The sequence below is a fragment of the Schistocerca gregaria genome, chromosome 6 (assembly GCF_023897955.1).
Source record: "Schistocerca gregaria isolate iqSchGreg1 chromosome 6, iqSchGreg1.2, whole genome shotgun sequence".
NCBI lineage: Eukaryota > Metazoa > Arthropoda > Insecta > Orthoptera > Acrididae > Schistocerca > Schistocerca gregaria.
In genome coordinates this window covers 482,764,420-482,789,366 of record NC_064925.1, presented here as the reverse complement: position 1 = coordinate 482,789,366, position 24,947 = coordinate 482,764,420, and the positions used below count along the sequence as shown (strand labels likewise).

The 24,947-nt window shown below is 41.8% G+C and overlaps 1 protein-coding gene across 1 annotated transcript in view; it reads left to right on the top strand.

Moving 5' to 3' along the window:
• Nucleotides 1-24,947, top strand: part of LOC126278698 (ornithine decarboxylase-like) — a 118,380-nt gene that overhangs the window by 7,580 nt on the left and 85,853 nt on the right. The window contains exons 2-4 of the mRNA XM_049978967.1: nt 7,436-7,619; nt 7,767-7,863; nt 8,060-8,136. Coding sequence (XP_049834924.1) covers nt 7,530-7,619; nt 7,767-7,863; nt 8,060-8,136 — 264 coding nt within the window. The 5' untranslated portion in view covers nt 7,436-7,529. The remainder of the gene's footprint in view (nt 1-7,435; nt 7,620-7,766; nt 7,864-8,059; nt 8,137-24,947) is intronic.

The window sequence follows — 24,947 nt, the reverse complement described above, 5'->3', positions numbered from 1 at the left end:
CGTCCCCCAAATCAAACAAGCAACGTTCAGTGAGTAGAACTGGTACTTTCTGCAGATAGTGCTAGTGTTATAAGTAGCTTGTAATAAGAAAACTCAATACAGATGCAGAAAACTCACTCTAGCAGACAATGTTTACACCAACAGCCATTAGTTTCAAATACAACCCTTCTACAATTACAAAACAGTAATATTGTTCAGCAGAAATTAATTTATGGAGATCTAAATTCCAAATGGCAAAAAACATCTTCTTGGTGTGTCCACTGACACTTTTGAGTCGTTTGACTGCATAGACCAAAAAATTTTGCATATAAAATTAAAGTGCTATGGCATGAATGACATCCCCTATGCAGGAATGGAGTCTTATGTTTAACCAGAATACGTTTATGTTCTGTTGACCAGCTACACCATAGGAATAAAAATAAATCCAGAAATCTTCTGTATTCAGTTTTATACTGTTACTGATCTGTAAAAATGAACATTCCTGAATTTGTTAAATCACATTTAGCTTGAGTAAGTGCAAAGAGTTCATAGCATTTTAACAGTAACTATTAATGAAATTTCCAACAGCTGATTATTTTTATTCTTGTCTTGTTCCACATCCCTGTGTGGTATTACAAAGTTGAAGTGATGTGGCCCTGCAGTTATTGACTTTACCCTACTATGAAAGACAGTACAACTCAAAAGACTTTACTGAGCTAGCAAGACATAAGAGAGATACATAAAAAGCATTTTGTTAGTATAGAGTCATAAACCATACTACTTTTCTAAGATCACAAACAAAACTCTTAGTCACTCACATCAACATCCCACACTATCGATGTGAGATGAATGATAAGCTACCACAATAGCCACCCTCTTTTGAATGTGGAATTCCTGATGTCCAGGCAGAGCTTCAAGGAATCCTCAGAACCTTAGGACCCCTACAAAACCTTTCACCTGACTCCATCAAACTCCTGACCCCACTGACACCTCGCACTCCTACCTTCTACCTACTTCCTAAAATTCACAAACCCAAACATCACAGCCGCCCCATTGTAGCTGGTTACCAAGCACCCACAGAATGTATCTCTGCCTACGTAGATCAACACCTTCAAGCCATTACATGCAGTCTCCCATCCTTCATCAAAAACACCAACCACTTTCTTGAATGCCTGGAATCCTTACCCAGTCTGTTATCCCCGGAAACCATCCTTGTGACCATTGATGCCAATTCCCTATACACAAATATCCCGCACGTCCAGGGACTCACTGCAATGGAGCACTTCCTTTCATGCCGATCACCTGCCACCCTACCTAAAACCTCTTTCCTCGTCACCTTAGCCAGCTTCATCCTGACCCACAACTTCTTCACTTTTGAAGGCCAGACATACCAACAATTGAAGGGAACAGCCATGGGTACCAGGATGGCCCCCTCATATGCCAACCTATTTGTGGGTCGCTTAGAGGAAGCTTTCTTGGTTACCCAAGCCTGCCAACCCAAAGTTTGGTACAGATTTATTGACGACATCTTCATGATCTGGACTTACAGTGAAGAACAACTCCTGAATTTCCTGTCCAACCTCAACTCGTTTGGTTCCATCAGATTCACCTGGTCCTACTCCAAATCCCATGCCACTTTTTTTGACGTTGACCTCCATCTGTCCACTGGCCAGCTTCACGCATCTGTCCACATCAAACCCACCAACAAGCAACAGTACCTCCATCATGACAGCTGCCACCCATTCCATATCAAACGGTCCCTGCCCTACAGCCTAGGCCTTCATGGCAAACGAATCTGCACCAGTCCTGAAGCCCTGAACCATTACACCAACAACCTGAAAACAGCTTTCGCTTCCTGCAACTACCCTCCTGACCTGGTACAGAAACAAATAACAAGAGCCAATTCCTCATCCCCTCAAACCCAAAACGTCTCACAGAAGAACCCTAAAAGTGCCCCACTTGTGACAGGATAATTCCCGGGACTGGATCAGACTCTGAATGTGGCTCTCCAGCAGGGATGCGACTTCCTAAAATCCTGCCCTGAAATGAGATCCATCCTTCATGAAATCCTCCCCACTCCACCAAGAGTGTCTTTCTGCCATCCACCTAACCTTGGTAACCTCTTGGTTCATCCCTATGAAATCCCCAAACCACCTTCCCTACCCTCTGGCTCCTACCCTTGTAACCGCCCCCGGGGTAAAACCTGTCCTATGCACCCTCCCACCACCACCTACTCCAGTCCTGTAACCCGGAAGGTGTACACGATCAAAGGCAGAGCCAAGTGTGAAAGCACCCACGTGATTTACCAACTGACCTGCCTACACTGTGACGCTTTCTATGTGGGAATGACCAGCAACAAACTGTCCATTCGCATGAATGGACACAGGCAGACAGTGTTTGTTGGTAATGAGGATCACCCTGTGGCTAAACATGCCTTTGTGCACGGCCAGCACATCTTGGCACAGTGTTACACTGTCCGGGTTATCTGGATACTTCCCACCAACACCAACCTATCCGAACTCCGGAGATGGGAACTTGCCCTTCAGTATATCCTCTCTTCTTGATATCCACCAGGCCTCAACCTCCGCTAATTTCAAGTTGCCGCCGCTCAAACCTCACCTGTCTTTCAACAACTTTTTTTGCCTCTGACTTCCACCTCGACTGACATCTCTGCCCGAACTCTTTGCCTTTACAAATGTCTGCTTGTGTCTGTGTATCTGCGGATGGATATGTGTGTGAGTACGAGTGTACACCTGTCCTTTTTTCCCCCTAAGGTAAGTCTTTCCGCTCCCGGGATTGGAATGACTCCTTACCATCTCCCTTAAAACCCACATCCTTTCGTCTTTCCCTCTCCTTCCCTCTTTCCTGAAGAAGCAGCCGTCGGTTGCGAAAGCTAGAAATTCTGTGTGTGTGTTTGTGTGTTTTATTTATTGTGCCTGTCTACCGGCGCTTTCCCGCTTGGTAAGTCTTGGAATCTTTGTTAAATCAACAGACTCACAAATTTGGAATGCCCAGGATGGGACAGTTAGCCATGGCCTTATAGTAGCAAACACCCTGAAATTTGTCTGAAATAAATTGAGGAAACAAAAAGGAAACCCAAATCAGAATCATAGCTAACACTTGGTTTAAGAATCATGAAAGAAAGTTGTATACATGGAAGAACCCTGGAGATACTAAAAGGTATCAGATAGATTATCTAATGGTAAGACAGAGATTTAGGAACCAGGTTTTAAATTGTAAGACATTTCCAGGGGCAGATGTGGACTCTGACCACAATCTATTGGTTATGACCTGTAGATTAAAACTGAAGAAACTGCAAAAAGGTGGGAATTTAAGGAGATGGGACCTGGATAAGCTGAAAGAACCAGAGGTTGTACAGAGTTTCAGGGAGAGCGTAAGGGAACAATTGACAGGAATGGGGGAAAGAAATACAGTAGAAGAAGAATGGGTAGCTTTGAGGGATGAAATAGTGAAGGCAGCAGAGGATCAAATAGGTAAAAAGACGAGGGCTAGTAGAAATCCTTGGTTAACAGAAGAAACATTGAATTTATTGATGAAAGGAGAAAATATAAAAATGCAGTAAATGAAGCAGGCAAAAAGGAATACAAACGTCTCAAAAATGAGATGGACAGGAAGTGCAAAATGGCTAAGCAGGAATGGCTAGAGGACAAATGTAAGGATGTAGAGGCTTACCTCACTAGGGGTAAGATAGATACTGCCTACAGGAAAATTAAAGAGACCTTTGGAGATAAGAGGACCACTTGTATGAACATCAAGAGCTCAGATGGAAACCCAGTTCTAAGCAAAGTAGGGAAAGCAGAAAAGTGGATGGAGTATATAGAGGGTCTATACAAGGGCGATGTACTTGAGGACAATATTATGGAAATGAAAGAGGATGTAGATGAAGATGAAATGGGAGATATGATACTGCATGAAGAGTTTGACAGAGCACTGAAAGACCTGAGTCGAAACAAGGCCCCCGGAGTAGACAAAATTCCATTGGAACTACTGACAGCCTTGGGAGAGCCAGTCCTGACAAAACTCTACCATCTGGTGAGCAAGATGTATGAAACAGGCGAAATACCCTCAGAATTCAAGAAGAATATAATAATTCCAATCCCAAAGAAAGCGGGTGTTGACAGATGTCAAAACTACCGAACAATCAGTTTAATAAGACATAGGTGCAAAATACTAACACGAATTCTTTACAGACGAATGTAAAAACTAGTAGATGCCGACCTCGGGGAAGATCAGTTTGGATTCCGTAGAAATACTGGAACACGTGAGGCAATACTGACCTTACGACTTATCTTAGAAGAAAGATTAAGGAAAGACAAACCTACGTTTCTAGCATTTGTAGACTTAGAGAAAGCTTTTGACAATGTTGAGTGGAATACTCTCTTTCAAATTCTGAAGGTGGCAAGGGTAAAATATACGGAGCAAAAGGCTATTTACAATTTTTACAGAAACCAAGTGGCAGTTATAAGAGTTCAGGGGCATGAAAGGGAAGCAATGATTAAGAAGGTTGTGAGACAGGGTTGTAGCCTCTCACCAATGCTATTCAATCTGTATATTGAGCAAGCAGTAAAGGAAACAAAAGAAAAATTTGGAGTAGGTATTAAAATCCATGGAGAAGAAATAAAAACTTTGAGGTTCGCTGATGACATTGTAACTCTGTCAGAGACAGCAAAGGACTTGGAAGAGCAGTTGAATGGAATGGACAGTGTCTTGAGAGGAGTATATAAGATGAACATCAACAAAAGCAAAACAAGGATAATGGAATGTAGTCGAATTAAGTCGGGTGATGTTGAGGGAATTATATTAGGAAATGAGACACTTAAAGTAGTAAAGGAGTTTTGCTATTAGGGGAGCAAAATAACTGATGATGGTCGAAGTAGAGAGGATATAAAATGTAGACTGGCAATGGCAAGGAAAGCGTTTCTGAAGAAGAGAAATTTGTTAACATAGAGTATTGATTTAAGTGTCAGGAAGTCATTTCTGAAAGTATTTGTATGAAGTGTAGCCATGTATGGAAGTGAAACATGGACGACAAATAGTTTAGACAAGAAGAGAATAGAAGCTTTTGAAATGTGGTGCTACAGAAGAATGCTGAAGATTAGATGGGTAGATCACATAACTAATGAGGATGTATTGAATAGAATTGGGGGGAAGAGGAGTTTCTGGCACAACTTTACTAGAAGAAGGGATCAGTTGGTAGGACATGTTCTGAGGCATCAAGGGATCACCAATTTAGTACTGGAGGGCAGCGTTAAGGGTAAAAATCATAGAGGGAGACCAAGAGATGAATACACTAAGCAGATTCAGAAGGATGTAGGTTGCAGTAGGTACTGGGAGATGAAACAGCTTGCACAGGATAGAGTAGCATGGAGAGCCGCATCAAACCAGTCTCAGGACTGAAGACCACAACAACAACAACATCCTTTATTATGTTTTGTGTGATTTACTGGATCCGCCAAGCAGTTGATTATTTTGAATATATGATCGTGTGCTTAATAGATGAAAGGCCATTGGTTTTTCTGCTGGGTGTTTGGGGTATTTCAACAGAACGTCGCTGTTATGAGACAGAATAGTTAATGATTGAAAGTTTTTCTATTATGAAAGACCACAAAGATTGCGATATACAAAATTATATGAATTTTCTATTAACACATAATTTCTGAGGCACTTGCTGCCTCCACCTTACATGTTTAACTATGGTTATATCTTTTATTGGTTGCTGATTTTAAGTACTTCATCACACACAATGATGATGGTTAACACTCACAACAATCCTCACTGTAATCCATAGTTGTTGCTGGCCAACACAGTTGACATGAAACACGTAATTTGGCACTTGTCAGTATTGGTTTTATATCACTCATGAATTGGTATTGATGAGGGTCAACCCCACGATGATAAGGGGACGTGGTCATTTGTTACACTCCGGTGAATTTACATTTTGCTCTTCACTCGGCACATCCACCATTGATACCATATCAGCTCGACCACTATTTTTTGATTTTTTTTGCCAGTCTTTCCAGTACTGCTTTCACTCAACACTAGTCTCACTGCTTCCTGCAGTGCTCGACAATTGACTACTATCTTCTATCGACCTGTGTGTCGGATACTAATATCCACGTTCATGGGATCATGGATCCCTTACAAGTTGTCTATATCTTTTATTTTCTGACTTGTCCATCCCCACCTATACTATGTATTACAAACTTATCTTCATGCTGTTATTAACCCTTGCTTGATGTCTCATCAATAATCTCTGTCTTGCTTATCATCCTGTCTTCAACATTTAAGCTATCAGGTTTTAAAATCTCGTCCAATGCAGTCTGCAGCAATCAGTCTTTCCTTCTCATTCTATAGGGTGAGTCTCTCTTAGCCTGGGGTTCTGGGCAACTTTTCCATAATTCTCTCATTTTCTAAACCTCTGCAGTACTTTTCCTTAACCCTTCATCCTTCCCCTTCAACCGTTCCACTGGAAGAAGGAACCACTGGCTCTGAAAGCTTGCACATTTTGTTCATTTTCATGTGATGTCTCCTGCTGCTGTTTGGTGCTTAGATTTCTGATTGACTTGTCCAGGTCTCTTTGTTTTGTATGGTGTATGGTGCTTCTGTACAGCAGAAGCACTTGGTAGCTGTGCATACAGTTTGCCCTACATAAATGTTGTACGCACCTGACTCTCTAAAAACAATCTTGTAACTTTTCATGTATCATGAGTGGGCTGGAACACCAATTGCAACCAACACCTCTGAAGAATGCATCCTATTTTACTAGTCACAATGCTACTGCAGGGAAGTAATGCTGCTAGATTAGATTACATGTATTTTTCATTCCAATTGCTCCATAGTGAGGTGATCCTCTGGGATATGAAACATGTCTGGAAACAAGAATACACAACACAATAAATATTTGCAAAATGAGAACAGATATGGTAATGTACCTTCCACAGATCCCAAGTAAAGTTGCACTTGTGGACGTAAAAATATATTTACATTTAAAAGGGATTAAAACTTGTCACAAAATATTAAATGGTTAGCATATTCTGCCAAGTCGTGAAGCATCCTCTGCTAATTGCACACGAAAGCATCCCTATGAGAATCATCTCATTTTTTGGGTCTATGGAACAGAAATTGAATCTAATATAATATAATCTCTGGACACTACTGCCTTGTGTATGTAAAGTGGACACCCAAAGTGGACACATTGCCTATGTTGGTAGTCAGAGGACAACAGCAGTGACAGTTGTAAGTTTAAGAATTTTGCCATTACTGACAACATTAACTTTTGAATTTCCACATTTTACTCAACAGTACAAGGTTTTATAAACATCGTATTTCACTAAAAAGGGCACTTGATTGGGATTTTTCATAAAGGATCACTCAAACATTTTTTGCTTAAAATATTTCTGAATCTGATGTTTGCTGTTCTTATCTCTTCTTTCAGTTTAGATGTTCTAACAAGCTTCTTCAAAACCGGTGTCTGATCAGCTACGGTTTATCTTAGATACTGTTCATCAGTGATTCAGACAATACCTAACATGCAGCTGAGTAAACATGATGAACACATTCACGTCATGGATGCCAGTACAAATGTGTGGAACATCATAAAGGACATTACAGAGACAGGAGTATGTAGTAAATGCCTCTTAAAATGAAAATCAATTTTATCTTTTCTTCATAAACAAACTGCTTCCATTTTACATTTCACATTACATTAAACATTATTATCACTGACTTGATAGAATTATGCTATTGTAGTGAATTTTTTTCTATAGCTACAGGAGGACCCATTCTGTGTTTGTGATATTAGTGATGTAATAAAGAAACATGAGGAATGGAAAGTGCAAATGCCCAGAATCCAACCATTTTATGGTATGTTTCAATCAGTTTTTTTTTTTTTTTTTTTTTTTTTTTTACAGAGCATAAAAAAATTCCCTAAAGATAAAGTTTTTTCCCACACTAATTGATTTTTGAGAACTGTGAATCTTTAAACCCAATGCACCAAATTTTTAATAAATTACACATGTACAGTTTGTTTCAAAATTTTCAACCTCTGCTACTTTTGCAGCAGTGAAATGCAATGACAGTCTGAATGTGATCAGAGTGCTGGCTGCACTTGGAACTTGCTTTGATTGTGCTTCAAAGGTGAGTTGTTGAGTGGATTCTTTAATTGGTCATTCCATATCATTTACATGTTGTCAGAATAGTATATTAGACATGTAGTTTGTTATAGGTACAGTAGGTTGATAGTGAGAGGTGCAGAACATAGCATAATTTCTGATGATGCAGAACATGTACATTACTCTTGTAAATAATTCCTAGGTAATTACATTCAAACTTCATCAAATTAAATTAGTTACAGCATTTACTTATACTAAACAGATCTCCGCAGTTTAGATGTACAAAAGTTGAATAGTACATGGCATTCATATTGTGTGGTTATTATTACTTTTATATACATCAGCTGGTCCTGATAAAAAAACTCATTGATGGAGCAACAGCCAGCCATCAACATGACAGTCAGGCTCCTATTAAACTGTACTTTGTTCTTAGTAAAACTTTTCATGCTTAGTGGTACATTGCTGAATATTTATATTCCTAACTTTTTGGACTGTCTCTAGTTCATAAACTATATAACTAGTGTTACACACTTTTTGACCTGGAAACTACAGTTTGGCAAAAGCTGTTACCCCATATAATATGATACCATATGACACAATGGATAAAAAAAACTCAAAGTATGGTAGCTTCTGTGCTGCCTGCATCTGAAATTAGTCCCATTAGAAATAATTTATTCAATTATTTTAACAATTATGAGGTAAATATGTTCAATAACCCATATAGCAATTTTTGGTTCCCTCTACTATCCTGATGTAGTTTCTGTGTGAATACTTCCCAACTCTTCTCCTTTTCTTCTTTCACAGTTCTCCTTGCTTGGAGTTTCTTTGGTCAGTATTCCTTCTTCAGTGTTGTCACCTTGAGTTCACCTTTTGGTACCAGCCCCTGGTTCTGATTTCTTTTTTCAAACTCCATGTTTTTCTTTTCACTATTATGATTTTTAATTGCATCTTTTACTCTATTGTTCCACTAACTGGTTTCTTTGTCTTTCACTTTACTCTTTGTTTTGCCACATACCTGCACAGCACTTTTAACTACTGATGTTTTAAATAGGTTCCACTCTTCCTCTACACTACCCCTTTCAGTTTTTGGCAATTTTTGTGCTACTAGATTTTGGAAATTTTTCTTATTTTCCTCTTCTTTCAACTTCCACTCCCTAATTTTTGTGCAGCATTCAAACTTTTCATCTTGTAATTATTTAGATCAGTTGCTAGTAGCCTGTGGTCACTATCCAAGTGTTCACTTGGTATGAGTTTAGTATCCCTTACTTTTCCTCCAATTAATTTGTCTGTTAATATATAGTCTACAATTGTTTTACATTTGCCATTCTAGCCATATCTAGTAACCTTATGGCTATCTTGTTTCTTGAAGAATGTATTCTTCACTAAAAAATGATACCTTATTCACAGATTTAGAATTTCTTCACCCTCAACATTTCGTCTTCTGTATCCAAAAGGGCCCATCACCTCCTCATATCCATTTCTATCCATGCCAGTCTGAGCATTCAGAACCCCAATTATCATAGTGTTATCTTCTCTTCCTTGGTCTTCCAGTTCCTCAAGGAATTTCATTTTTTTTTTTTTTCCTAACTGCACCATTGCTGAGGTGCGTGCACTTGGAGTATAGTAAAACTATTCTTTCCCAAGTTCACTCTTGCTCTAATTATCCTTTCACTTACAAAGCTCTCATCTGCAACTGGTTCAATGTCTTTGTGAAACACAAACCCCATTCCATATTTGCTCTTTATTGTGACCCTGCCAGTGTAATTTGCACACACCACTCAGCAATTTAAAGTTTTTTCCCTTCCACTTGGTCTCCCTCAATCCAAGTATATGAATCTTTCTCCTCTCCATTATATCTACAATTTCTTCAGTCCTTCCTGTCAAGGTTATTTCATTTAATGTTCCTAATCTCAACTTGTTTTTGTGTTTTTGTTGGGTTCTAGTTTTCTGTTCTTGTTTAGTGTATCTTCTTGCATTCCTTGGTTTTTCTTCAGGCTGTGAAGAGCTGTCATTCATTCTAAGGGAACAAGAAGTGCTGTCTACATTAGGTATTTTTAATCTGAGGCTCATTCTTTGATTGAAATCAATGACAACTTTTTCTTATCTGCTGGCCTGCTAAGCCTAATGAATCTGAGGATTTTCTTTCAGAGTTTACTCCCTCAGCCTTTGAAGATCCCTCTTCACCACAAGCCAATGGTTCCCTCCTCATTTGCCATTAGGAGGGAAAGGGTGCCTCCTCCACCAGCTGTGCCATACCAAAGATGTTCTTCTGTGCCATAGCTGCCATTAATTACTTCACCATATCCCTCGCAAGGGTTTGATAATGGTAAAGAAGAAGTAGAGGTTTAGGATAGGATAGGTTGTTGTGGGACACACTTCATCTGGCTCCTCCCCTTTGGACAAATCGCTATATGGGTTATTGAAAAGTAAAAGATCTGACAGAGTAGACGTAAAAGTGATTGAAACAGAGTATGCGAATATTATCAGGGACTTGGAAGGTATCAGAGAAGAGATGAAGAATTATTTTGAAATCTTACTGAATGGGGAAGGTGCACATGACAGTGACACCGAAGTCATTGAATTAGAGGAAGAGCAGGATCCAGTCCCTTGATTAGAAACTGAGAATTTCCTGAAACAGATGAAATGCGGGAAGACAGCTGTAGGCGATGAGCTGACAGTGGATATGATTAAGGCTGCAGGAATCCATGGAATACAATGGTTACACCGGGTACTGGGGGTGATATGGAAATAAAACAAAGTGCTGGATGTATGGAATAAAGGAATTATAATACTGTTGTTCAAGAAAGGTAGTAGAAAGAAATGCACCAACTACTGTGGAATCACACTGTTATCACACTGCCTTAAGACAATGAAAGACTGGCTAAGTTTCACGGAAGCTCAAAATTTAGTGTGGACATCAATGCAAAATGCTTTTAATAGTTTCCACAATGAAATATTGTCTCAAAATATGGTAGAAAACCCAAAGATATTCTGGTCATATATAAAGTACACCAGTGGCAAAAAACAGTCAATACCCTCACTGCACGATAGCGATGGAAATGTTACCGATGGTGGTGCCACTAAAGCAAAGTTACTAAATACAGTTTTCCATAATTCCTTCATGAAAGGGGACGAAGTAAATATTCCAGAATTCGAAACCAGAACAGCTGTTAGCATGAGTGACATAAAAGTGGATATCTTAGGTGCTGTGAAACAAATCAAATCACTTAAGTTCTTAAGTAGTAAGTCTTCCGGTCCAGATGGTGTACCAATCAGGTTCCTTTCAGAGTATGCAGACACAACAGCACCTTTCTTAGCAATCATGCACAACCACTCACTTCACGAAAGGTCTGTTTCTAAAGACTGGAAAGTAGCACAGGTCACACCAATATTCAAGAAGGGAAATGACAGTAACCCATTGAATTACAGACCCATATCACTGACCTCAATTTGCAGTAGGATTTTGGAGCATATACTGTACTTGAACATTATGAATCAGCTTGAAGAAAATGACTTATTGATACATAATCAACATGGATTCAGAAAATATTGTTCTTGTGTAACACAGCTAGCTCTTTATTCCCATGAAGTAGGGAGTGCTGATGACATGGGATCTCAGATCAGTTCCATATTCCTAGATTTCCAGAGTGCTTTTGATACCATTCCTCACAAGTGACTATTAATCAAATTGTATATTAAAAACAAAGATTCCAAGACTTACCAAGCGGGAAAGCGCTGGTAGACAGGCACAATAAATAAAACACACAAACACACACACAGAATTTCTAGCTTTCGCAACCGACGGCTGCTTCTTCAGGAAAGAGGGAAGGAGAGGGAAAGACGAAAGGATGTGGGTTTTAAGGGAGATGGTAAGGAGTCATTCCAATCCCAGGAGCGGAAAGACTTACCTTAGGGGGAAAAAAGGACAGGTGTACACTCTTACTCACACACATATCCATCCGCAGATACACAGACACAAGCAGACATTTGTAAAGGCAAAGAGTTCGGGCAGAGATGTCAGTCGAGGTGGAAGTCAGAGGCAAAAAAAGTTGTTGAAAGACAGGTGAGGTTTGAGCGGCGGCAACTTGAAATTAGCGGAGGTTGAGGCCTGGCGGATATCAAGAAGAGAGGATATACTGAAGGGCAAGTTCCCATCTCCGGAGTTCGGATAGGTTGGTGTTGGTGGGAAGTATCCAGATAACCCGGACAGTGTAACACTGTGCCAAGATGTGCTGGCCGTGCACAAAGGCATGTTTAGCCACAGGGTGATCCTCATTACCAACAAACACTGTCTGCCTGTGTCCATTCATGCGAATGGACAGTTTGTTGCTGGTCATTCCCACATAGAAAGCGTCACAGTGTAGGCAGGTCAGTTGATAAATCACGTGGGTGCTTTCACACTTGGCTCTGCCTTTGATCGTGTACACCTTCCGGGTTACAGGACTGGAGTAGGTGGTGGTGGGAGGGTGCATAGGACAGGTTTTACACCAGGGGCGGTTACAAGGGTAGGAGCCAGAGGGTAGGGAAGGTAGTTTGGGGATTTCATAGGGATGAACCAAGAGGTTACGAAGGTTAGGTGGATGGTGGAAAGACACTCTTGGTGGAGTGGGGAGGATTTCATGAAGGATGGATCTCATTTCGGGGCAGGATTTTAGGAAGTCGTATCCCTGCTGGAGAGCCACATTCAGAGTCTGATCCAGTCCCGGGAATTATCCTGTCACAAGTGGGGCACTTTTAGGGTTCTTCCGTGAGACGTTCTGGGTTTGAGGGGATGAGGAATTGGCTCTTGTTATTTGTTTCTGTACCAGGTCGAGAGGGTAGTTGCGGGATGAGAAAGCTGTTTTCAGGTTGTCGGTGTAATGGTTCAGGGAATCAGGACTGGAGCAGATTCATTTGCCACAAAGGCCTAGGCTGTAGGGAAGGGACTGTTTGATATGGAATGGGTGGCAGCTGTCATAATGGAGATACTGTTGCTTGTTGGTGGGATTGATGTGGACGGATGTGTGAAGCTGGCCATTGGACAGATGGAGGTCATCGTCAAGGAAAGTGGCATGGGATTTGGAGTAGGACCAGGTGAATCTGATGGAACCAAAGGAGTTGAGGTTGGAGAGGGAATGCAGGAGATGTTCTTCACTGTAAGTCCAGATCATGAAGATGTCGTCAATAAATCTGTACCAAACTTTGGGTTGGCAGGCTTGGGTAACCAAGAAGGCTTCCTCTAAGCGACCCACAAATAGGTTGGCATATGAGGGGGCCATCCTGGTACCCATGGCTGTTCCCTTTAATTGTTGGTATGTCTGGCCTTCAAAAGTGAAGAAGTTGTGGGTCAGGATGAAGCTGGCTAAGGTGATGAGGAAAGAGGTTTTAGGTAGGGTGGCAGGTGATCGGCGTGAAAGGAAGTGTTCCATTGCAGCGAGGCCCTGGACGTGCAGGATATTTGTGTATAGGGAAGTGGCATCAATGGTTACAAGGGTGGTTTCTGGGGTAATGGGTTGAAGGTGTTGATCTACGTAGGCAGAGTTACGTTCTGTGGGGGCTTGGTAACCAGCTACAATGGGGCAGCCGGGATGTTTGGGTTTGTGAATTTTAGGAAGTAGGTAGAAGGTAGGAGTGCGAGGTGTCGGTGGGGTCAGGAGTTTGATGGAGTCAGGTGACAGGTTTTGTAGGGGGCCTAAGGTTCTGAGGATTCCGCTCCTGGGATTGGAATGACTCCTTGCCCTCTCCCTTAAAAGCCACATCCTTTCGTCTTTCCCTTTCCTTCCCTCTTTCCTGAAGAAGCAACTGTCAGTTGCGAAAGCTAGAAATTCTGCGTGTGTGTTTGTGTGTTTTATTTATTGTGCCTGTCTACCGGTGCTTTCCCGCTTGGTAAGTCTTGGAATCTTTGTTTTTAATATATTTTTTCATGTGTAAGTTTCTTTCTATTAATCAAATTGCATGCGTATGGAGTATCATCTCAGTTGTGTGACTGGATTCAAGATTTCCTCTCAGAGAGGTCACAGTTTGTAGTGATAGACAATAAATCATCGAGTAGAACAGAAATGATACCTGGCATTCCGCAAGGTAGTGTCATAGGCCTTCTGCTGTTCTTGATTTATATAAATGATCTAGGTGATAATCTGAGCAACCCCCTTAGATTGTTTGCAGATGACGCTGTAATTTACCATCTCATAAAATCATCAGATGATCAATTCCAATTACAAAATGATCTAGAGAGAATTTCTGTATGGTGCAAAAAGGGGTAATAAGCAATGAACAAAGAAAAGTGTGAGGTAATCCACATGGGTACTAAAAGAAATCCACTAAATTTTGGGTATACATTAAATCTCACAATTCTAAGGGCTGTCAATTCAACTAAAATAATAGGAATTACAATTACGAGCAACTTAAATTGGAAAGACCACATAGATAATATTGTGCTGAAGATGAAACAAAGACTGCGCTTTGTTGGCAGAACACTTAGAAGATGCGACAAACCCACTAAAGGGACAGCCTACATTACACTTTTCCGTCTTCTGCTGGAGTATTGCTGTGCAGTATGGGATCCTTACCAGGTAGGATTGATGGAGGACATCGAAAAAGTGAAAAGAAGGGCAGCTCATTTCATGTTAACACACAATAGGTGTGAGAGTGTCACTGATATGTAACGCAAGTTGGGGTGGCAGTCACTGAAACAAAGGCAGTTTTCTTTGTGCTGAGATCTATTTACAAAACTGCAATCACCAACTTTCTCTTCTGAATGCATAAATATTTTGTTGACACCCACTTACATAGGGAGAAATGATCATCATAATAAAATAATAGAAATCAGAGCTTGAATGGAAAGATTTAGGTATTCCTTTTTCCCACACACCGTTCGAGAGTGGAATAATAGAGAAGTAGTATGAAAATGGTTCAGTGAACCCTCTACCAGGCACTTAAGTGTGAATTGCAGAGTAATCATGTAGATGTAGATGTAATGGGAAAGGTCATGGAAAAAATATTGCAGAAAATTCTAGAACACCAATTACAGGAACAACAGCATGGGGTCAGAAGAAATAGGGCTAGAATAGATCTCATTTTCTCCCTCCGTCAGTTAATGGAGAAATATTGGGAAAAAGGAAAGGATAGTAGTATTTGTGGATTTGGAAAAAGCATGTGACAGTGTACCAAGGGATAAAATATGGGAATACTTGAGAAAATATAATGTTCCTAATTCATTAATTCAAAAAGTCCAAATGCTGAATGATGGTTGTGAGAGCAGTGTACAAGTAGGAGGTGGAAGAACAAATTGGTTTAAGACAAAGAGAGGTGTTCAGCAAGACAGTTCGCTCTCCCCTTTACTCTTCATTACACTTATGGACACAATCATGAAAGAAATGAAGGAAGATAAAAATGAAGATTTCAATGTTTTTGTTTTTAAAATTTAAAAAATTTAAGTTAACTGTGAGTAGGAACAAGACACTGACACCAAGCGAAAGGTAGATTGCTACTCACCACATGGAGAAGGCATCAACTTGCAGACAGGCACAATGAAAAAGTATGGAAGCACTGTTCTGCTTTCAAACTATGCCTTTATCAGAAAGAGAAAACACACACACACACACACACATTCATGCAAGCACAACTCACACACACATGGCCATTGTGAACTTTGGCTACATGAAAATGTGTTGATGTGAGTGTGTTTTCTTTTTCTGATGAAGGACATAGTCTGAAAGCTGAAAAGTTCTAGCATACTTTCACATTCTGCCTGTCTGGGACTCATCGTCTTCTCTATGTGGTGAGTAGCAATCTATCCTTTCCATGTTACTGTGATTCTTTCCTGGACTTCCCATTATTTTATCTATATGTTTGACAATTCTTTATTAGAATTTTAGTGCTTATATTCATTGAGAAAATGAGGGAATTACTTGCAGAGAAAGCAAATGGCAACCTCAAGAAAATTTGCACTTGTAGAATATGTAGTAAAGCTAGATTGAACATGTTATAACCTTTAATCACCAATAATTGTGTGGTTATTCAAACACACTCACTTAGAAACAATAGCTGGTTACATGATAACAACTCAGTATCTCTTATTCGACTGCCGTGATGTGACATGCGGCCAGCACCGTTCGTAGCTAGGGGGCGTTCCACGCTCAGCCGAGTTGCGGAGCGCATCTGTCGCCATTTGCGCGTACTGTTGTAGCGGCACTGTTAAATGTCATGGCACTGTCACAACACTTTTCCTCCCTTGAAAAAAATAAAATAAAAAAAACATTCACTTCCTCGAAGACATGGACAGTGCGGAGACATCCATGGCCTGTTGTGAGGCCCCGAGAAGATCCCGAGGAGGGACACGAGAGTATGGTCAAAAATGTCCAGGACGGAAGCTCGCGTGTGGAACGTGCCTCCTGGACGAGGTGATAGGTGAAACCTCCGGAGCAGCATCCATAGGTGTCGTGGACCCGGGGGTGTGCTCCAGCGAGATGGGTCCCGGAGAAGGCGGCGTCGCGACTGGGGCCGGTTCCGGCGTACTCGGAATCGGTAGCAATGTCGGCTGCATCAACATGTACAGTAGATCGGCAGCAGCAACAGTTCTGGCTTCTGGGGCTGGTGGAGGTGAAGGAAGGGGCAGTGGCACCGGCGTGGCCACCACTCGTGGGCGCATCTGGTCGTAATGGCAAACAACCGTGCCATCGTCCGTACGTCTTTCACAGAGCTGGTGGCTGCGAAGAGCCGTGACCACTCCTGGAATCCATTTAGGGCAGGGCTTAACAACTGGCCAGTTTTGAGTGTGAGTACTCGCATCTGCTCAGGCACCTGCTCATGAGCAGCTGCAAGGTTGCGGAGTAGGGAGGGAGGGAGGGGAAATGCGTGCGCACGTTTGAATAGGGCCGCAGCGCGCCTATTGAATTCGCGCCGACTGTGTAACGTTTAAAGTACTATGATCAGCTGTAACAGTCACTTCGCTGTGTAACCCCAACCATGCTTTCGCAGTTCAACCCCCATTGGGAGGAATTGTATCTGTTTACAGAAAAAAATGGTGTTGCAAAATGTTTAGTATGCCACAAAATGCTGAATTCTTTTAGGAAATTTAATTTGCAGCGACATTGTATGTCATAACATGCAACAGACTACGGAAGTGGGAAATGTGATGGACCAGATCACGCACAGGAAGTTGTTAAACTTAAAGGAAGCTATCCGAAGAAGATCTGGACAACGAAGAAAAATCAACTGGGGCAGCTCTCAGAATGAGTTACAAAATTGCTTTGCTTTTAGCAAAATCCCTGCGCCCCTTCACTGATGGCAATTTAATAAAAGAATGTTTGGTAGTTGCAGCGGAACATTTGTGTCCATCTCAAGTTGAACAGTTTCGGATTGTGCCATTATCTAATATGACCATTATGCGTCGCATACAGGACATGGCAGACGACGTCCAGTGTCAGCTTACAAATATCTGTAAAGATTTTATGGTGTATTCTCTGCCTCTGAACGAAAGTGTTGATATCACTGGAACAGCGCAGCTTGCCATATTTATTAGAGGTGTTAATAGAGATCTTCAGGAGAGGGAGGAGCTCCTCGATGTAGTAGCCATGAAGAACATTACAACCGGAGGTGATATTTTAAGTAGTGTTGAAAATATAGGATTGTCGTGGAATTCTTTAGTTTCAGTGTCTACAGACGGTGCACCAGTGATCACAGGGGAGAAAAAAATCAGGTTTCGTTGTGCTGTTGAAGGAGATAATGCTAAAACTGACCGTGCCGAATGAAATAAGGGGCATTCACTCTGTGATCCACCAGGAAAACTTATGTGCAAAGAGTGTCACTCTAAAAAATGCGATGAGTGTTGTTCGTACAACCAATTATATAAGGAAGCATGGGCTACAACACAGGCAATTTAAATGCTTTCTTGAGGATGTAGAAAGCCAGTATGGTGACCTGCCTTATTACAGCGAGGTTCGCTGGCTTAATCGTGGCAAATTATTAAATCAATTTTTTTGCCTATTAGATGAGATAAATATGTTTATGGAAATAAATAACATGTGTGTTCCTGAATTGAAAGAGCCTTCATGGAATGTGATCTCGCGCTCTTAGCAGATTTAACTAGCCATCTGAATGCTTTGAGCACTTCACTACAAGGTAAAGATCTGCTAATTACTCATTTCATAGATCGAATACGAGCTTTTAAAATGAAATTGACACTTTGGGTGAATCAGCTGGAAACACGAAATCTGGCTCATTTTCCTAAATTATCATCCATGCAAGATGCAAACTATGTGAACATTATTCACATAGTTTAGTTGCCCTTAAGGAAGAATTTGATCAATGCTTTCTAGATCTGACAGCACTAGACAGTGATTTCGATCTGTTCTCCTCTCCATATTCAGCGAATATTGAAGAGATTCATCCTGAGCTGCAACTAGATATTATTGACCTGTAGTGTGACAGAGAATACAGAGACAAATTTCAGAACAAGAAAAACATTTTGGAATTCTACAGACACTTCCCTCAGGATAGATTTCCTCATTTGCACAAACTGGCGGCTACAATAATATCAATGTTCGGTTCCACGTATGTTTGTGAACAACTGTTCTCTGCAATGAAATGCCTGAGAAGTGCATTGTCTGATCGAAATTTAAACTGCACGCTGCACCTACAATGCATAAGAACAATTACTCCGAACATAGACACAATTATAAAGGGCAAAAAGTACAAGATAACCGAGAATTCCACATTTCAGTGACACCTTTTATTGTGTAACAGTTCACAAATTAATACGAATGGAGAGGCATACACTAAGCTACTAAAATTACGTGGCACGTGTACATTCTCCTTTATTTGTTTCATTTGCCGCAGTAACAATTCGTGAGTGATATGCCTGCAGGTGGCCGTGGATTTACATTGACTGGCGGGAGCTGTTGTGTGCCCCATGTGACTCTCCCCACTCTCTGCTCTGGTCCGGTAGTGGGGGTAGCGTGCTCGCGCTGCTCCGTGCTCGCGCCTTGCAGCTCACAGCTTGCTCTGCAAGCATGTATGTTGTGATGCCCTGATTTAGGGCGAGATCCATACCCTCGTGCCCACACGTTTGTGCCCACTGAGTATTTTCCCACACTAGGGGACACAGCACAAGGCCCGACAGGGTGCGAAGCACGTGCAGTAGAGTGCGCAGTTGGCGGCCATGCCAGAGTTCAGCAGGGCTGCGATAACTCAGAGGCGTGAAGTGATAAGAACTCAGAATTTGCAACAGGGCGTCATCTGTGGAAAAATCACTAAGGAATTTTTTCATCTGGCTTTTGAAAGTGCGGACAAGGTGCTCGACCTTCCCATTCAACTGCAGATGGAAGGGCTGTGCTGTAACATGATGAATCCCTTGTCCAGTACAAAACTCACAGAAGGCCTGCGAAGAGAACTGAGGGCCATTGTCCGTGATGATCGTGGATGGAAGACCTTCTAGCACAAAGAGTTTGGCCAAAGCCAGCGTCGTAGCCGCAGTGGTTGGCGACGGACAACAAACAACAAATGGAAACTTCGCGAAGGCGTCAATCAATAGTAGCCAATAAGTACCGAGGAAGGGGCCGACAAAGTCAACCTGCACCCGTTCCCATGGCTGCGCCAGATCAGGCCACAGAGAGGGCAATTTACGAGGTGCAGCCAGTTGTTGAGCACACTGACCACACGCAGCAACCATGTGGGCGATGTCCGAATCAATACCGGGCCAATAAACGTGCCTGCGGGCCAGGGACTTAGTCCGAGAAATACCCCAATGGTCTACATGCAACAGTTTGAGAACATCTTTGTGAAGAGAGGCTGGCACCACGACCCGTGGAGATGCGCCATCTGTGGCCTGAGGAACAACACCATCACCAATAGACAGACGAAGGCGCAAGGCATAGTAGTTGCAAAGGGGATCCGATGCCCAGCCCTTGGTCCTGTCTGGCCAATCCCGTTGAACAAAACCGATCACCTGACGCAGGACCGGGTCCCGCGCAGTAGCTGACGCGACCTGTGAACCTGTAAGTGGAAAACCCTCGACCGCATGACGTTCTTCCTCATTAATGTGGAAACAGTGTAGTTCATCACGATCAGAAACTGGGTCGAGGCCCAACGGCAATCGCGACAATGCGTCAGCGTTGGCATGCTGGGCCATGGGGCGATAGTGAATCTCATAGTGAAAACGAGACAAGTAAAGGCCCAACATTGCAGGCGGTGAGCTGCCTTATCCGGAAGCGATGCTGATGGGCTGAACAGAGAGACCAGTGGCTTGTGGTCGGTGATGAGGTGAAACTTAGAACCATCCAAAAAAAACGTTTAAATTTTTAGAGCATAAATGATAGCGAGCACCTCCTTTTCGATTTGAGAGTAACGCCGTTGCGCATCGTTGAGGGTCATGGAAGCATAGGCGATGGGTCGTTCCGACCCATCCTCATACTGATGGGCGAGAACAGCCCCTAGGCCATACTGTGATGCGTCAGTCGCCAGAACCAAGTGCTGACCCGTACGGAATGTGGCAAGACAAGGCGCCGACTGCAAATGAGCCTTCAGGCGGACAAAAGCCTGCTCACACCGTCGGACCAACAGAAAGGGATATTTTTGCGTAACAGCTGATGCAGAGGATGAGCTACCGCCGCTGCGGATGGAATGAATTTGTGATAATAAGCAATCTTGCCTAGAAACGCCAGAAGTTCTTTGACCAAAGACGACCGGGGAAGAGCATTAATGGCCGCAATGTGCTGATGTAGAGGACGTATTCCTTCATGGGACAAGTGGAAACCAAAATACACAATGGAGGGTTGGAAGAACTGTGACTTGTCCAGATTGCACCTCAACTCAGCTGAATGCAAAACCTGAAACAGTGAACACAAATTACGAAGGTGCTCCTCAGTGGAGGCCCCCATGACAACAATGTCATCCAGATAGTTTATGCAGCCGGTAACAGAAGCTGTGAGCTGTTCCAAAAAATATGGCCGGCGTGCTAGCGACGCCAAATGGTAACCGCTGGTACTGATACAACCCACAAGGAGTGTTGATGACAAGAAATTCCCTGGATGAAGCATCCAATGGCAACTGATGGTACGCCTCATAAGTCAAGTTTGGAAAAGAACTGGCCCCCAGCGATCTTGGTAAATAACTCCTCAGGACGGGGAAGAGGATAAGTGTCAATGAGGCTCTGAGCGTTGACAGTGGCTTTAAAATCACCACACAATCGCAGACTCCCATTTGGTTTAGAAAACACCATGATTGGCAATGCCCATTCGCTGGAGGTAACAGGAAGGAGAATCCCTGAAGCTGTTAACCTGTCTATCTCAGCCATGACAGGTGCACGCAACGCCACCGGAATAGGGTGTGCGCGGAAAAACTTAGGGCAAGCTGTAGGTTTAAGAGTAAGTGGGCTTCAAAATCCTTGGCACAACCCAGACCAGCAGAGAACACGGATGAAAATTCAGAACACAATACATCCAGCTGTTGATACAGAATATCCTCAGATATGAGGTGCACATCATCATCAACCCGAACAACTAGAAAGCATCATAACCGAACAGGTTTTCAGTACCCGCATGATCCACTACATAAAACGTGAGGGGCCTATCAACAGACTTGTAGGCAGTGGAAGCATCAAACTGGCAAATGATAGGAGTTTTCTGTTTATTATAAGTTCTCAGATTTCGCGTAAGTGGAGACAAAGGAGGGGAACTCAACTCCAAATACGTGTGAGAATTAACGAGAGTTACTACAGAGCCAGTGTCCACTTGCATGCAAATGTCTTTATCCAGAACACGAACAGTTACGAACAGCTTATTTGTTTGAGAAAGCACACAGTTAACATCCATGTCCGATGCCTCGTTCTCATCGACAGGAACTTTAGGGGACTGACACACAGAAGCAATCTGACGTATTTTCCTACATGAATTACATGTGGCCCAACGTTTTGGACACGCGGTCCTGTCATGCTGTACAAAACAACGTGGACAAGAAGGAAGTGCTGAATGAACCTGCTTCTGTGGTTGCTGTTTTCGCTTCGAGCATTGCGGCCCAACGCAACGTTGTTTAAGCAAGTGAACTGCCACCACATCTTCGTTCTCCTGTGAAACAGGCAAATTGTCCATGTCAAAAGTTGACTGTACAGGGCCTAAATCACACCATGTGTCTATTTGTGCACCAGCAGTGTGAGACACTTCAAAGGATTGAGCGATGCTTAGAACTTCCGACAACAACGGGTTTGGCAGTTGTAGGGCACGTTGCCGAACTTCTTTATCAGGAGCAAGCCATAGAATAGCAACCCTAACCATTGAATCAGCATAAGACCCATGATGAGTGTCCATGACAAACTGACATTTCCTACTCAGACCGTGTATTTCCGCTGCCCAAGCCTGGTAAGATGGATGGGGTTGTTTACGACACCAGGAGAACACCACGTGGGTGGCAACAATGTGGGTGTTTTTTCGGTAATAGTTAGACAATAAGTTACACATTTCTTGGAAGGACAGAGAGGCAGGTTCCCTTAGAGGGGCTAACTGAGATAGCAGCTGATAGATCCGTGGGGAAATCAAGATAGATATAACGACTTACACATAGGAGTGTCGACAATGCTGAAAGCCAAGAAGTGTTGCCGCAAACGCTTCTCATAATCCTCCCAGTCTTTAGCAGCCTCATCGTAAGGAGTGAATGGAGGCAGAGAAAAGGAAGACAGACGATGAGTAAGTGACGTCGACAATGCCTGAATAGCAGCCGTCAGCTGTGTTTGTTGTTCAATGAGCACTTGCATAAGCTGTACCATGTCTGCCCCGTCACGAATACACAAATCCACAACTCAGTGAAAATATCCAACCTTCTCACCAAAAAGTGTTATAACCTTTAATCACCAATAATTGCGTGAATATTCAAACACACTCGCTTAGAAACAGTAGCTGGTTACATGTTAACAACTCAGTATCTCTTATTCAACTGCCATGCCGTGACATGAGGCTGGCGCTGTTCGTAGCTAGGAGGTGCTCCCGCATTCAGCCTAGTTGCGGAATGCCTCTATCGCCGTTTGCGTGTCCTATCATTGCAGCACTATTAAATGTCATGGCACTGTCACAACAGAACATTATGAAGATAAACGCCATGAAGTTTAGTTTGAAGAGGGAAAATGAAATTGTTAAATTTAATACAGATAGTGTCTTTATAGACTGCATAACAATCACAAAATTTATAGGGATGAATGTTGGTTGTCAGTTGAAGTGAACACAGAAATATGCTAAAACAAACAGAATATCATCAGCATTAAGTGGCCATAGACTCCGTCATCAGTGTATAACAGCCAGTGCCTCTTAGTTACATACTCTTCATATGCACAGTCAATTATTGGATATGAATTCATTTATAGGGAACAAATCTACAAAATATTAACATAGCTTTCAAACTACAGAAAAGAGCCATAAGAATAATAACCAAAAATAGTAATCAGGCTCATTGTAAAGGTCTGTTGAAACTATTGAGGATTTTAACTGCACCATGTGAGCACATTTATGAGTATTATGCTCATCAGTAATAACTTTGATAATTACTGCATGTCTAAGGAGAAAGATTATACTGAATTTACAAGTACCAAGAAGAATAAATATAAAACTCAAAACTGGATTTACTACCAAGGAATATAACAGTATGGTAAATTTCCCTAGAATCTTAAAGAAATTACTGAAACAAGCAGTATGTGTACCTCGTAAGCAACACATTCTATACGACAAAGGATTGTTTGAATAACACAAAGTAGGCATTTGCTGAAAAATGTTATGCAAGTAAACAACAAAAACAATAACAATGACGACGACAACAACAACAACAACAACAACAATAACAACAACAGTGTTTGAGTTACAACAGGTACAGATGTACTTTCGCATGGAATCATTTTATCCAAGGAGATGGCTTGATTGATAGATTCTAACTATGTCATCCAAATGAAGCATAATTGATTCATTTCCATAAAACAAGACAAGAAATTCATTATCTTTGGAATGCAAAGGTAATATTATCAAAGACTTTGATGCAAAAATTAAGATTTGTGAATTGTCAAAGAAGTTTGATCTACTGGAATCAACAATAATAACAATTATTTCCACCCACATGTGACAGCTGTATTTTTGCCACTGAATGCCACCAGCTTGCCTCAACTGCAGAAATTTTAAATCTGTGAAATGTTCAGTCTTTGTATTCAAGTATAATTCATAAACATCATGGTATTAGGTGTTAATACTCAGATTATAACATTATGGTGTGATATTCAAATAAGAGTGAAAATTTGTCTTATTGAGTGGAACATGGTGTGCTCTTAGGATAAGTTGATTTTTGAGATATTGAAAAGAAGAAGTTGGGAAAGTGGCTACAGCTCAATTGTTAAAGCTGGTAACAGTTGGTTTAAGTGATTCAAAAGTAACAGTAATTGGCATAGCATCACAGGAAGTGGAGAGGCAGGAAGCACCAATAAAGAGACTGCATTGCTCTATCCAGAGGATCTCAAGCCAATGAAAGTGGCTATACTGTCTAAACCATATTTTCTGTAGATGAAACTGGTCTGTTCTGGAAACAGATGCCTAAAAGAATTTTTATCACATGTGAAGAAAAAAATTTTCCAGATGAAGTGGCAATGATGATTGGCATGAATGCAGCTGGTGATTGTAAATTGAAACATCTGTAAGTTTATTGCTCAGAAAGTTCATGAGCTTTAAAAATGCATCTAAAGTTGCCCATGATTTGGAAGTCACATACTAGAGCTTGGGCAACAGCTTCCCTTTTTGAGGACAGGTTTGGTCAACACTTCATGCCTGAAGTCAAATGTTACTGTTAATTAAACAAATCCCATTTAAAGTGATGCTGTTAATCAACAAAGCACGA